A 15,293-nucleotide genomic window follows, 5' to 3' on the forward strand; every position below is an offset into this window, starting at 1 on the left:
GTTCTTTTAGGTTACACAGCCTATTGCTAATGTAAGCTCTCCTGTTCCTCTTTATATAAACTAAATGGCAAGACATGAAATCTTCTATTATTAACACAGTACATGTTCCATTACATGACAGCAGCAATACGTAACTCCACTTAAAAAACCCAAAACCTGCATAATAGTGTGTCTGTCACAAGAGGAACAGTGAATGGACCACACTACAAAAAGGACAGATACTACGTATTTCTCAAACACAGCGTATCTCATGGTAGTAAAAATAAAATGCTACAGAAGATTCAGTTTTCGCAAAGTTGTAATGGACTGACCATCACATGGAGTTTATAGATGGTACAAGGTTATTTGTATCTCCGTACTTACCTACCTCCTCTTAGTACTGTGGTAGTGTAAGAATAGCTGCCTGCAGCCATTAGTCACGAAGTTTAGGAATACTTCTAAGCATTCACCACAGAGAAAGGTGTAATTCTTGTTAAAAAAAAAAAGGGTAACTTTTTTTTTCTTTTCAGCCCATACGCCTTTGGGTATGGAATGCAAACATTTTTGAAGCTACTAAAGGGAATAATGAAAACAGCAAGAGAAGCATGATTTTCACAAGTGAATCATTAGTATGTTTAAGTGCTTTGATCTTTTTTAAAGAAGGCTGCTTAGACTAATCAAAAAGCATTTTAAACCAAAAAAGAAAAATAATTTTAAGTATGAAATTACAAAATACTGTTTCTTATAACAAATGATAAAAGTAAAACTACCTTGGTTCAGCATAGCTAAATATTATTATTAAAAAAAGCGCAAGAAGATGTCACTTTAAAAAGGTGTCAGACCATAAACGAATTTCTAAAAAGGTGCTGCAATGTCTTGCTAAATGTACCATGTTGGAAATAAACACATGCTTGAATATGTACTGAATTCAACTCTTACTCCATATTGTGCTGTGTCACTTGTTACTTTTCACACTGACATACACTTCTTCAAACTAAGAAGAAAAAGTTTTAAGTGGTGTGTTACTGAATTTCAGCTACTGTAGTGCAACTAGGAATTCTGCTCTTTCTGGAACATCACACTGCTACACCTTCTCTGCAAGGAGTATTTAGTTGGATTTCAAGGCAGATGATATATATTCAGTGCAGTGAAGGGAACGTTTTATAGCTAGTTTGATGCCTTGGCTGAATCCCTAAGTTACTCTAACAGCAAGTATTCTTGAGTATGTTCTCATATATACTCAATATGCTCCCCTCACTTAACTGGCCACACATTACTTACGTACATATAAAATGTGCTTAAGAATTGGACATTCTTGATCCTACAAAATACACATCTGAACAACTTAGATTTCTATCCAAACCAGAATTTTTTGAATTAAAAAAACCCCCAAAACAAACAAAAAACAAAACCACCAAACAAAAAAAAAAAAAAAAAAAAACCCAACCAACCAACCAAAAAGTAGTGACTCAAAAATTAACATTTCAGGCTATTTTTTCCATATACTGAATTGTTTGCCAAAGAAAGCCTCCTGTGGAATTGATGGTCATAATTGCTGGCTCTGAATTTTCAAAAATGATGAGGAAAAGTAATCTTCAATGGGGGTTTCTCCTCTCAGGTCAGTAGCTGTGAGTCACCTGTTCAGGGAAAAAAGAAAAAGGAACATCTGAAAAGCTAAATGGCTGTACAAACACTGTCTGATCAACATATTATGCAATTCCAACATTCAATAGTGAGCAGCGTCTTCAAAAGCCTTGACTCTCTTTGCTCCCAGGGCAATGACATACTGAACTCTGGAGCCAGAACACACAAGTATGATCAGGTCTTTTTTTGCCTTCTGTATTACTGGCAGTCAATGCAAATTAGAGTTTTAAAAGGCCAAAAATACTGCATTAGAAGGCTGCAGAGAGCAAAACCTCGCTGCTTCTCCATTACTTTGTCTGTCACTCCCAGAAGCCCAAGTTTCACATTGCTTACAGTACCCTTTAATGTACTATAACTATTTATGTGTACTATTATGTACACATACACAGATAAGCTTGGGATGCTTTCTGGTATCTTCTTACCACCAGTGATCTTCCAATTTTTCATACAGAAGGTACTGCATCTTTATAGTGCTTGTTCAGCTGTACTTCCAATACACAGAATGCCTCAACAGTTTTGTGCATGGTTTAGAGTGACCATAAGGAAGGAACTGCTCTCAAAAACAAATTAGTCATAACATTATGTAGAAGTTAACTCATAAATATAATACAAGAGATGACTACATTTCCTGCTGGAATCAGTTACTATTAGTTTGTCCTCAAAGTTCAATAATTAATGAAAACACTTCACTGGGCACTGTTCATACTGATTGCACATGTATCAAGACACTATGTGGCACTTGATAAACATTAGACCAGATTTAGCCTTCATGACTAAGGCAAATAATTGCATTACATTTAGCCTATAAGGATGTACATGTATTAAATATAGTCTGTAACATACCAATACACTTTTATGTAACTTTTTAACCTAAAATCGCTATGCAACTAATGTTTGGATATGCAGAGCTTACAGTTAAAAACCAGCAAGTCAATCTTAAAGCTTGGTATTAAATGGATGACCTTATAGAAAAAAATACTATTCTGCAACTTCTACAACACACTTTCATTAGATTTTAGTTTTGTGTAATAAATTCTGGATAACTAGTCTGTATGTTCAAGCAAGCACATTTATCTATGTGAAAAGTCTTTATTCATCTGAATTTCATGAGGGCTTTGTCTCAATCTCAGTTCTCCCAGATTATTTCACTTGCTCCCACAGTAGGGGGCTATTTTCCCTTTCTGAGTGTTAGCTATCTTGTATAACCATTTTTTAATCACAATCTGTACTATCTGTGAAATAGTCTCATCTCATGAAAACAGGACTGCTTCCATAATACAACACTGTTAAGAGAAAGCAGGTCCCAGCTGTGGGTAGAACTCCAAGGGGCATGTGCACTGTGAACTGCATCTATGGGGCTGCAAAGGATAGCAGAGGAAAACATCTATTTATATTGTATGACAGTGTACATGTAAGACTTCTAAGAGGACATACTTCCAATGGAAAATGTTAGGGATGCCCATCCCATTAATTAGATTAAAAACATTTAAAGTCATCCTTGTAAAAATCCTCACCCCCTTTTTTTTTTTTCAGAGACCCATGGTATTGAAGAGTGTTCTTGCTAAACAATGCAGCAAGATCCAAAGAATAACTTAGATTTAATAAAATCATTAAGTCAAATCACAAAGTTTAAATTTGCTCAGTTATCTACTAAATGAATAGAGAATAACTGCACTGAGAAAGCCAAATCAGTTCCAAGGCATGTCTTCTTTTATAGCTGTCATTTGATTTCTGAAGGTAGTGGGAGTTCACAGTATGCAAGTGAAGAAAAAAGTGACATCCAATCAAAACTATTTTTACTTTGACTTTTAGCAAGAGTTAAGTGTACCTCTGCTCCTGGATTTTTAACTCCAAAAAGCAGCAGTACATGTGGTATGGAAAATAACTAGCATGCCATCATTAAACAGTTGTAAATCATTAGCGTGGCCAATGGCTAGTTCATGAGGAAATAAAGGCAACATTGATTCTCCTTTTAAAAAGCTTTAAGTAGTATTATTTGAAAACAGCATACCAAAAGAACAATTTGAGATACGGTATTTCATAATTACAATGACATTCAGCAGAGGATGTGCTAAGTCACTTCCACTTTTTAAACAGCTGCAGCGCTTTATCAATACTCACTCTCCAGCTATGGTAATAACTAACCAGGGTAGAACATCCAAAAAGGTTATCGTTTTCTACTGCTAGCTGTGTTGCAAGGATTATAAATATTTGTCTTCCACACTCTTGAAATAGCCTTGGATTTCTAAAAATATTTTAAAATTCTTTGCTGATTTTCGTATCTTTTCTACAAATTTTAAGTCTAGTGGGAGCTGTCTTTAGGACTGAAGTTCATCCACATGCTAGTAGCATAAAAGAACCATTGCAGAACAATAGCGGTGTACACTGTTGTAGTAATTAAGAATCTGTTCATGCTACTGATGAAGCCATAATTTTGAAGATAATCTCTTGCTGATCTCCGATTTGTTCTGAAATCATTAATTTCATCTGCTGAAGTCTACTATGTGTACTTTCAAGCACTGTAGCTTCATATAATGCAAGTTCATTTGTATGAGTAGCAGAAGTAGGGATCTTTTTTTTATATTTACTGTTTATAGCCTGGAAATCCAATTAAGTCAGAGAGTTCACAGATTGAAACCAAGCTATCAAAGAGTCAGTCACACAGGGTAACCAAAGAGATCCCAATGTGTTCAACAGCCAAATCTAACTATCCTTCACTAAAAGCTTTGTCTGAAGTGATAAACGTGCTAATTTTTTACAAGGTCAGAAGTAATTAGAAAATAAGTACAAGGTCTGTCCAAGAGTGACTGTGCTGCTTTTTTACTTAAAAGCTTTTTGGTAAGATGCAAACAGTGCCTTTAAATTTACGAAATAAAATAGAGCTTTTCCTAGGACTAGTCCTGTCACTATTCAGCAAAAGTATTCAAACAAGAAAAGGATAAGATGTTGCCTAAAAAAAGTTTTTCTTCCTATAAACCTTAAATTCTTTGAAAAGTCAGTGATACTAAATTCGTATGTGCGTATTTTACCACGTTTGATGTCAGACAGTTTAGTCACATTCATACTAAGTCTCCTACAATGAAAAACCTGAGGCTTTGCCTGTATTGTTATACAAAATGTGTTGAAGAAGTATTTTTTTTAAAGGCAGATTATTTACAGGTTAATTTTCCCAGTCTGTGCAAGGCAAACTCTCCTCTTCATCCTCTGATTCAGGTGATGCTTCCTTAATCCGTCGCAATGCTTCATGGATACTCCTTGTCAGGGGGTCAGTATCAGGCAGAATTGTAAAGGACTCTCTCAGAACATCTTTCTGCACTTTCTTCAGTTTCACCCCTTTCCTGATCTGTGCCAAGATGTTATTGCTATCATCTTCATCAGGAAAAGGCGGGAGACTTCTTTGTTCAACCTTTCTTAAGTGAAAGCTGCCACGTTTCAAGGAAGCCAGCACTTCATCCATCGGGGAACTCACTGCAGTAAATCAAAAGACCTTCAGTATTATTTTTATTAAATTTTATCAGTCTTCATTTGTATTTCCTACAGACCAAAAAGTAGTATTACTAATGTTATAGTCCCATACTGTCAGTATAATGGTAGCTCCAATGTTGCTTTAGCTTCCAAGTTTATCTTCCCTATTACAAGGTCAAAACTGTTTTATAAGGACAACTAATCGCTTCCGAAACCACTTCACTTCTTATGAGGGAGTTAGTAAAATCTTTTGAGAAAGACAGCTTTCCTGTTTGCAGGTAAGAAAATCAAAATAGCTGCAATGCATCCAACACAGTCAAAATGCTTAATCAGATTAGCCTTCTTCACTTTGAAACAGGTAATGAGTACATATCCTAAGTATTGGACTGTGCAATCCATTCTCAGTACTTGCATTTTGTGGTGGATTTTACCTACTGTATTACTGTTACTAAATGTCAGTAAGGGAAGCAGCAGTACAGTCAACTGCAACAGCATGCTTTTCCTGCTCCTCTGTAGTCATGTATGAATTAGCACACAGTCACAGCATGCCTATGTATTTTTCCTATATGCCTTCCTTTATAATTAATGAAAACAGAGTTAATACTTCATCCCAAGTCTTTCCTTTATCACCAACTTGAAAACAGTTCTTTGCAGAAATAAAAATCTTTGAATGAGCTTTGGCTCTTTGAAAAGCTACAAGTAGGTAAGATCTCTACCCAAGAAAATGCACTACAGTGAATTACCAGCAGTCTGAAATGCTCACATACACTACCACATACCAATCAGTAAATGAACATCCATCTCCAGTTCTTTTTTGTACACCTTTGAAAACATTTTTTTTAAACTATTTTGCATTTATGAGTGAGCTTTGTCCATCAGACTAATGGCCAGGATAGTTGGAATAGACACAAGGAAAAGAGAAATACAAGAAAACAGGATTGCACATTTGAAGGAAGAAGGAAGGACTGTAGAACAATCATCTGTTGTACAGAAACAAATTTCTGAAACCACTTACAGACTTGGAACATTTTTGGGAACACAGAGTAGCAGGTAGAGTGCTGCTGCAGACATTAACAATACTCTCGAGAGGATATAATTTGATTTTATATTTGTCATTTTATGATGTAGATCAAATTGCAGGCACAATACATGCTTTATGTAAAAGTGCAAGATAAAATGGCATCAGAAAAAAAAAAAAGGATTACTGAAAAAGAAAATGGAGTGCAGCAGCATCAAAATTGATAATGAACTCAAGAGAATACCTGTTACCTGCAGAATTCGTAAGAGCTTAAGAATTCTATAACTATGCAGCTGCTTCAAGGATTTTCAGTCATTTAAGGACAATTCTAGGGGAAACACTCTCGTTTCTGTCTGAATGAAGACAGTTCTAATTTTGATTTTATCTGGATGAGGGAAAATGTCAGTGAAGGGATGTTTTCTGTAGATGTAATTGACAGAGCCAGGTAGAATTTTTAATAAGATGTTATCGCAGCCATATTATTGCATCATGAATCAAGGCTCATTCAAGGTACTTTTTCTCTGTGACTTCCAGTAAAATACTTTGGCTGAGAATTTCTGAAAATCCCATCTCTGATTTTCAATTAAAAACTTTGCTCCAATATAGCACGTTTCACAACAACGCCAGGATCATTTTGTTCAAACGTGGCTGCCATTCTCCCCATTTTATATATGGGGTAAAGGATAAACAGTTAAAAACAAGTAGCACCCCCTTAGGTGAAGCATATAGTATTTGTAGAGCTGGCTGTAAGCTAGATAGGAAAAGATTCCTTTAGACAATATTTAGCTCCATTTTCTAGCTACTCTAACATGGTATACTGTAAAGTCACAGTATCACAGTATCACAGTAGGTTAGAGATTGGAAGGGACCTCAAAAGATCATCTAGTCCAATCCCCCTGCCGGAGCAGGAACACCTAGATAAGGTTACACAGGAACGTGTCCAGACGGGTCTTGAATGTCTCCAAAGAAGGAGATTCCACAACCTCCCTGGGCAGCCTGTTCCAGTGTTCCGTCACCCTCACTGAGAAGAAGTCGTTTCACAAGTATGTTCTAACTAAACAAGTATACAGCACTCTGTCCTAAAAGTCCTATCATTTGTTTCAGTTTCCAACATCTGTCAACTAAAAAGGATCTAATGACTTTCCCATTAATAACTATCAATAAATCACAGTATACACCTTTCTACAAAGCAATTAAAAAATGGAACTGATGTGCATTACCATTAAATATACAGAAATACATTACCTCTTCTCCTCTGTAAACTTTCTAGATCACCAGTCTTCTTAAGCTTCTTCTTGGCACTGACTAGCTGACTGCTGTCAAACAGATATGCTGGTGGGACACCAGAAGAGTGCTGGACTCCCTTCTCCTCACTCTGACGTTTAACAAAGCTGTCACTTTTCTCTATGGGTTTTGCAGTAGCATCTTCCTTGGAGGGCAAAGGTGGAGGCGGAGGTGGTGGTGGAGGCAGAGGGGGTGGAAGAGGTACTACAGTAACGATCTCTGGTTCAACCTCATTACTGGTGAGTGGAGAAATACTAACAGGAGGCAGTTCAGAGTTAACACCATCAGGAAGTAATGGGGTATCTTGAAGTTGTTCTAAGCTTGTGAATTCTTGCACTTGCAATGGCCGAACTGCATTTTCTGATTCCACCTCTTCACTTTTCTCTTGGATTTGTATGGCTGCTGGCAAAGATTGAGGCTGATCAACACAGGACGCTGAGCTGGCCGCACATTTTCTTCTTGCATGAGCTAGCCGAAGTCTGGTTGATTTAAGTATTACTTGCCCAGGGTACCGCTGAAGTAGATAAGTTATTGACCGTTAGAGAAGTATGCAACTAATATACAAGTACTATTCTAGATCTGAAGTATCTGTTGTTGCGGTTTGCCTTTCTGACAAGTAGAATTCATCTGCTACTTTCATGCATTTTGCTCTTGATGTAAAAACAAAGCAAATACATCCTCACCTTTATGCAAAAATTATCCATTTTCTTGATTTTTATTCTTGGTTAAGCCACAATTTACAAGACTGGTCTGGGATATACATATGCTAGAATTAGGATTTCATGAAGAACCAGAAAATGTACATTCAAAACTATTTTTTCTGAAAACGAAAATCAAAACCCCTATTGCTTTCCTTTTCTAAAACTGGCCAATGGCTCCCTCTGCAACAAAGTCCTCTCTGACCCAATACACTGGCCTTAGAAGTGAAGCATACTGCCTAAAAATTTATCTCTTGAAAAAATCAAACATCTGGAGACTTTACAAGGTATTTTAGGAACTAAATTGCTGCCTCATTATCTATCCTTTCATATTAGTTTCATCCATAGCCACTTCTATGCAAAAATTTAAGATGCTTCTGAAAGACAAGTCTAATACCTTTCAGGAACAACTGTGGTAAGCCTATAGCAATAGAGATCATAACAATATAAATATGCTTATACATTAAGTCAACTCATTAACAGCTGTTCTAATCGACAGAAGCTATGCAATTCAAAAGCCTTGCAAACAATAAAGATACAAAAACCGTACTGCTGAGTAAAGTACTGCTAATTAAACAAATTTCTCATACCTGTATCTTTTTAATGTGTTCAGCAAAACAAAAAAAAAGTCTTCACCAATTAATACAATCTCTATTTTATTGCACTTTAATCCCTTTTCTTATTCATTCTCCTTCATTCTATCTTCTCATTTTCTGATACTTCCACTGTAGTAGGAAGTGGCAAGCACTGACAAGTATTCTAGCAATCAGTGGTAGTGGGAAATACATTTAGATTATATTTCTTTTAGGAAAGCTTCCAAAGTGTCTTGTTGCAAGACGAAGACACTCGTTACCACCAATGCCGTATTTTCTTGCAAATATGAGTCAAACAGTTAACTGCACAATGAAAAAGAATAGTTAATTACATAGTTTAGTCCTGGAATGAGTGGAATAAGTAAAAATTTCTTCTGCAAAAGGAGCTAGTGGAAAAGCACATTCTTCTTCTATTACCTGTTTAAATGTGCGAAGTCTGTCCAGTGTTTTCTGTCGTTCCTGACTAACCCAAGAGCTCTTTCTTTCCTCTTCATCTTGTAACTGATCTCGCTTCTAAGGAAATACATGGAAAGCATGTAAATATTACATCCAATGCTACATTCAGCACCACCAAAAAAATGAATTAAAATAACTCTTCTACTAATTATTAATAACTACCTAACAATCTACTTCTCAAATAAACATTTTCTGAACCTCAAAACTTGGCATCTTCCCCTTACAAAATATTATGCATTTCATGTTTCATAACTTCAAAAACTTGAAAAGCTCTGTAAAGAAAAATTTCCATCTGGAATTGGAACATTTGAAGATTTGTTACCTTGAAAGATGAGAAATAACTAGAGATGTGACAGAATATTATACTGAAAAAAGACTGCTTAGATTAAAAATGGTATAAATTAGCCAGACAAGAAACAAATATCCATTTTCTCTCATTTCAAGAACAAAATGACAGCCCAAAGTGCAAGGTTGCCCTTTTGTGTTAAGATACCATATTAAGATTTTCACAGTGCAAAAAATTACAGAACTCACTGCCACAGTTTTGAATACTGAGGAAATTAGGTAAATATTTTCATTAGAATTTACAACAATAAATGAAAAATTTGTATTTAATTATTTAATTCAGCTTCATTTTTCTGTAATCTTACTTCAATAAACTGTTGAAGCTCTTCCTTGCAATTTTTCTTTCCTAATGCGATTATTTCTTATTTAGGGATACTACCTCAGTGAAAACACACATTTGGATCTACCTCCTTTAACTAGTCATGCATTTCCACACAACTTCAGCAAAGTTTCTACATCTTTGAAACATAATACTACTCTTCAGTCACATTTATTGAAAGTGACTGCTAGTTGTCAAATGGCAAAAGTCACTGTATTTAAGTTCAGAAGTTACCAGGAAAAGTGATACAGAATAAACCTTAAGCAGAAACAGCAGCTTTAATTCTTAAATTACTCACAGCATTTAATATTACTTTTAAAAGCTAATCTTTATCATAATTAAAAAACCTGATCACTTTTGCCTTTTATTGTCATTAAGTCAACACAAAAGCCATATCTGCCTGCCTGCCTTTTTCAGAAGTCAGCTAGTGGACTGGTGTCCTTCATAAAAAGCCAACCCTGTGACCGGAAGGAAGTAAATACAGATACATCAGGGATAGGAAGAAAAGAACGTATCTAAAAAGAGTAAGGACAGGAAACAGGAAAAGGTGAAGAGGAATAGAAGTATATTATATGGTGAAAAGAAAGTAACAGCAATGGGGCAGAGGAGTTAAAACAGAAGCATGAAGAAAAGACTGTACCAAGAAGAGAGGATAGTTCTACCCACACATTTCGATGTTCCATATGCAATCTGATCAAACTTTTCCTGAAGCAGTCTCAAACTCAGGGGGGTTGATTTGTTTGTGTTTGGTTTTGTTTATAAATAAGAATGCAACCTAATCCTAGCAATAATCACTTATACTGTGAACCTACCACTAAAAACCTTTCTTATTGCTTGGGTTCAATGTCATCCTAACAGTGCTATTATACTCCCGTTTACCAGCATAATACGATACAGAAATCCATGGTGCAAAGGTTGGGAACACACCCTATCTTTTAAAAACAGCTATCACTGTAAATACTGTCCTAATTAATGTATGAGGAGGAACACAAGCTACTAACTAAATGCTAATCTCAACAGCAGAAAACTCAAACTTACTAGCTGAACAGTATGGTGAATTTTGTATTCTTCCTCACTCTGGTGACGTTGCTGGATCTTTTCATTATGCTTTGCGATACAGATCTCCTGTAGAGACATAAAAGGTTATCTATAAAATACAAATTTCTAGTATTGATTTACCGCATATAATATACCTACCAAATAGGCTTTGTAATTTTTATTTTTCTAATTCTTAGTGATATCTCAAATGAGCTAATTTAAGCAAGCTAATTTAACTTACAATAAAACAAAAATATTAAAACAAGAGCTAGCCAAACTCAAACCTATTACTTTTAACTGTCAAAAAAACCATACAAAAATAACAGCTGCTTGAAACTCTATTCTACAATACCAGTACAAAAGTAGCAACAAACACTGATTTGTCAAATACTTCCTAAAACCCTGTGTAACTCCATGTATTTGTATAAATGGAAGATAACTAACTCTCAAACATACTACATATTTGTTTATGCAACGGGACAGATTCATTTACAAATGTCGGTTCATCTTTTGCATGTACAATCCACAAGCACAAACACTAATAAAGTTCTTAAAATTTTATGCCTGCAAAACCAGGCTCACCAAGTTCAGATCTGTACTATCCAATTAAAAAAAAAAAAAAATTGCTAATTACTGCATTGCCTGCAAGTATGACCAGGTTAAAAAAAATCACAACAGAACAAAACAGGCCATGTTATACAACAGATGACAAGAAACAGGATGACACTCAAACTTCAGGTAGATAATAAAAAGAACTGAATTATGTGCCAGTTACAAAGAAGAGGAATGTAAATAAGAATCTGGAGTAGTGACAAGACTCCAGGAACTTGAAAACTCAAGAATACTGAGACCCAATAAATCAGACAGTATGGGCAATGAGATTATGCCTAGTATGAACAGCACACAGAAGCAGAACAAAGTCAGACTGTCTATTTAGAAACAGATCTCACAGGTGTATAAGAGGAGACAGTGTTGTGGAAGCAGTCTGGAATGCAACTGCCACTGTAACGCCAAAATGATGGACTTCCCAGGCATCACTCAGCTTGACTTGCTGGGTGAAACCAGATAATAGCATTGCCATTGAAAGCATGGCTTGGGACAGCTGACCAAATTATCAGCCATGAAATAAGATATTACAGTAGTGGCACAAACCCAAAAACCAAGGAGGGGAGAGTTGGGGAAAATAAAATCACATGTTCGACGCTTGGAAGTGCACTTTAAAGCTACATTCTCCTACAAGCAGACAACAGACATACTGAGATCACACAGATGGGTAGTCAGTATTCCTATACGGAGCAGAAATATTGTGCTGTCTTGAATGTTTCTGTCCTGGGTTCAGCTGTAACAGTTATTTTTCTCCTTAGTAGCTAGTGCTATGCTGTGTATTCGACTTTAGTCTGAGAACAATGCTGATAACACACTGATGTTTCAGTTGCTGCCAAGTAATGCTTTCTCCGATCAAGGACTTTTCAGTCTCATGCTCTGTCAATGCAGAGGGGCACGGGAAGCTGGGAGGGAGCAGAGACAGGACAACTGACCCAAACTAGCCAAGGGGTATTCCATACCACAGCATGTCATAACGTCGTAACGAGAGAGTTACCCGGAAGGCCCAGGTTGCTGCTCAGGTCAGGCTGGGCATTGGTCAGTGGGAGGTGAGCAATTGTATTGTGCATCACTTGTGTTTACTGTTTTTTTCCCCCTTTCCCTTTTTAGTTTTGTATCTCTCCCCTTGTTATTTCCCTTATCATTATTATCATTATTATTAGTAGTAATAGTTTTATATTATACTTTAGTTACCGGACTGTTCTTACATCAACCAGTGTGGTTTACCTTCTTTCGTTTCTCTTCCCCATCCTGCCAGGAGCCGGAGGGACAGGGAAGGGGTGAGCAAATAGCTGTGGTTCTGAGTTACTGTCTGGGCTTAAACCATGACAGTTCCTGAACTTTAAGACTATTCATGTTGCTACCAAATACAGGTAACAAAAAAGAGAGTAAGTTTCTGTGGAAATACTGTCCCAGCTTGATCAGAGATGTATATTTCTAGATAAACACTCCCGTGTTTTATATTTGTTTGTGGAATTCAGTGGGGGTTTAATGACAAAAAGTGTCGACTTAATACAGCTGGAAAAGTTAACGCATTTCAAAGACAAAGCAATAGCTTCAGAATATTGTAAGAAAATCTGAAAGACTTTTCATAATACTACCATTGATTTACCTTTATAATTTATTCACTATTTATGTGCTAAGTTCAACTGTCTGCTAAAATAGTGAGGAATATATGTTATGACTTATAAAAAAGGTATAAAATAATGAGAAAATATATGTTAGGTTTGGATTGGGAGCTTCTGACTCATAAGTACCTGGGAGGCAGACTTTTATAAAACATTTTCTCTTTAGAATCAGTATTTAAATCTCTCTGATGAAGAGCAATAATGAAAGCTGTTTTAAGCATGTAGAGAGGACAAACCAAAACAAAACGTATTTGATGCTGACTTCGTACTAATAAACAACCTGCTTTAATGTAATTAAATCTCTTGAAATAGTAAGACTAGGAGCGGCTGAAAACATATTACAGCACAGGATTAGAAATCTGAATCATCTTAACTAATTACAGAAATGGTCAAAAAAAAAAAAAAAAGGTGGCAATTTCACAGGGACAAATACAAGGTTCTACTTGTAGACAAGATTAAGTGACTGCAAATAAGGATGAAGAAAAAACCCATCCAGGTAGCAGCATTAAAGAAAATTATCTGTATAATTATGGCAGATGACAAGTTGAACATAAACCAACTAACTCTGGCAAAAAAAGAAAGCATCATAATAGACTAAATGAGCAGGACTACAGCCTGCTGAATAGATGAAGTGCTTTTCCTTCGTTCTCAGCATTGGGCAAGCAGGAGCATTGTGTCCAGTGAGAGCCACACTTCAAGAAAGATGCTGCCCAACTGTATCTCTGTGAGACTGCATCAAGAAGAATAATGTTCATTTCTCTTTTAATCTTATAACCAATTTCATAGTATCAAATTTTACATCTATTGAAAACAAAAAAGGGAGAGCCAAGGAACCATTTCAACCCTCGTCACTGGATAAGCTACCTTTTTAAAGACTAGAAACATGTCATATACATAAAAGAAATCTACATTAGTATTATATTTCACTAGTTCCAGGCTTTGTTTTCATACTGAAAATTATGCAAGTTAGGCATTTAGTAAGCTCAGTATGTGCAGAATTTTACTATACTATAGGCCTTCTGTGTAGTTATGCCATTAAGTTGTTGTTAAAGTAGTAGCAGTAACAGTAGTATGAAAGCATACCAAGTAACCCTATGCCAGCTGTCACTGTATCTACCTATTTTGGCATGGGCTATGCTTTAAATTGCACGTTTGCAAATTAGTGAAGGGGTCCTATTAAAATGGACACACCTGCACATTAAGAAGCTTCCCAGATCAAAGCACATATTATGAACATATCCCAGCTTCACTAACCAGTTGCTTCTGCCAGTCTGCTCGCAATAAGTAATATCTTTCCTGGATGTGAAATAATTCAATTTCTTCATAACTCTATCTTTTCAAAGATATTTTTCTAGACACCTTTTATACTATCCTTTTTACATTAACTCCTTAACTCTTTACTACAAATATAACTCCCTAAAAAAACCCAGTTGCTTGTTCCGTATGATAACCTAATTAATACTACTGTACAGCCAGCAGGGGGTATACTGGGATAACGAAAGCAATATCCTGCATGAAAAAAACTGTAACTAGCTTTCAAGAAATAAGTGAGATCACTATTTCAACCCCATTTTGTAATAACTAACTCACTGTCATCAATACAAAAGAATGTCAGGAAATGACTGACCATGGCAGGGGGGTTGGCACTTGACGATCTTAAGGTCCTTTCCAACCCTAACTATTCTATGAGTCTAAAAAAGGCAAATAGTTTTGTATGAAAAATCATAAGCATCAAGAGTTTACACTCATGGTAGTACAGTGAAAGAACATCAACCTCTCTAAAACTATATATTTAAAAAAATCCTGTATCAATTATTCAAAATCATGACTGCATGAGCTTTCTAACAAACATTTAGCAAATATTTCTAAATAAAGGTTTGACACAATTATTTGACATCATCATTAAAAAATTAAAGCATCATCTGCAAAATCAGGGAAGGAATTTCTGAAAAACAAGATTAACAAAGACTATAGTCACAGATGCTTATATTTGTATTACACTTATCCTTATTCTACACAGAGTAATTGATTCCCTTTCACTGTATTATCTCAACTGAAAATGTTTTCAAATACTCAGATGAGAAAATAACCAAAAAATACAAACTGATGACAGAGAATCATTTCCTATTGTTTTCTTAATGATGGTATCTGTGCTAGAAAGAAGGCATTCTCCTAAGGCAATCCTCATTTGCCAAAATCTTAGTAACAAGCAAGGACTGTAAT

The 15,293-nt window shown here is 35.8% G+C and overlaps 1 protein-coding gene across 1 annotated transcript in view; it reads right to left on the bottom strand.

Moving 5' to 3' along the window:
• Nucleotides 1-293: 293 nt before the first annotated feature.
• Nucleotides 294-15,293, bottom strand: part of JMY (junction mediating and regulatory protein, p53 cofactor) — a 67,650-nt gene continuing 52,650 nt past the window's right edge. The window contains exons 7-11 of the mRNA XM_061376818.1: nucleotides 10,840-10,926; nucleotides 9,099-9,194; nucleotides 7,352-7,904; nucleotides 4,781-5,091; nucleotides 294-1,616 (exon numbers count right to left, since the gene is read on the bottom strand). Coding sequence (XP_061232802.1) covers nucleotides 4,784-5,091; nucleotides 7,352-7,904; nucleotides 9,099-9,194; nucleotides 10,840-10,926 — 1,044 coding nt within the window. The 3' untranslated portion in view covers nucleotides 294-1,616; nucleotides 4,781-4,783. The remainder of the gene's footprint in view (nucleotides 1,617-4,780; nucleotides 5,092-7,351; nucleotides 7,905-9,098; nucleotides 9,195-10,839; nucleotides 10,927-15,293) is intronic.

Source organism: Neopsephotus bourkii, unplaced genomic scaffold, assembly GCF_033783945.1.
Source record: "Neopsephotus bourkii isolate Nb327-2 ecotype Australia unplaced genomic scaffold, CSIRO-AGI_Nbou_v1 NB_1740, whole genome shotgun sequence".
In the NCBI taxonomy this organism is placed as follows: Eukaryota; Metazoa; Chordata; class Aves; order Psittaciformes; family Psittacidae; genus Neopsephotus; species Neopsephotus bourkii.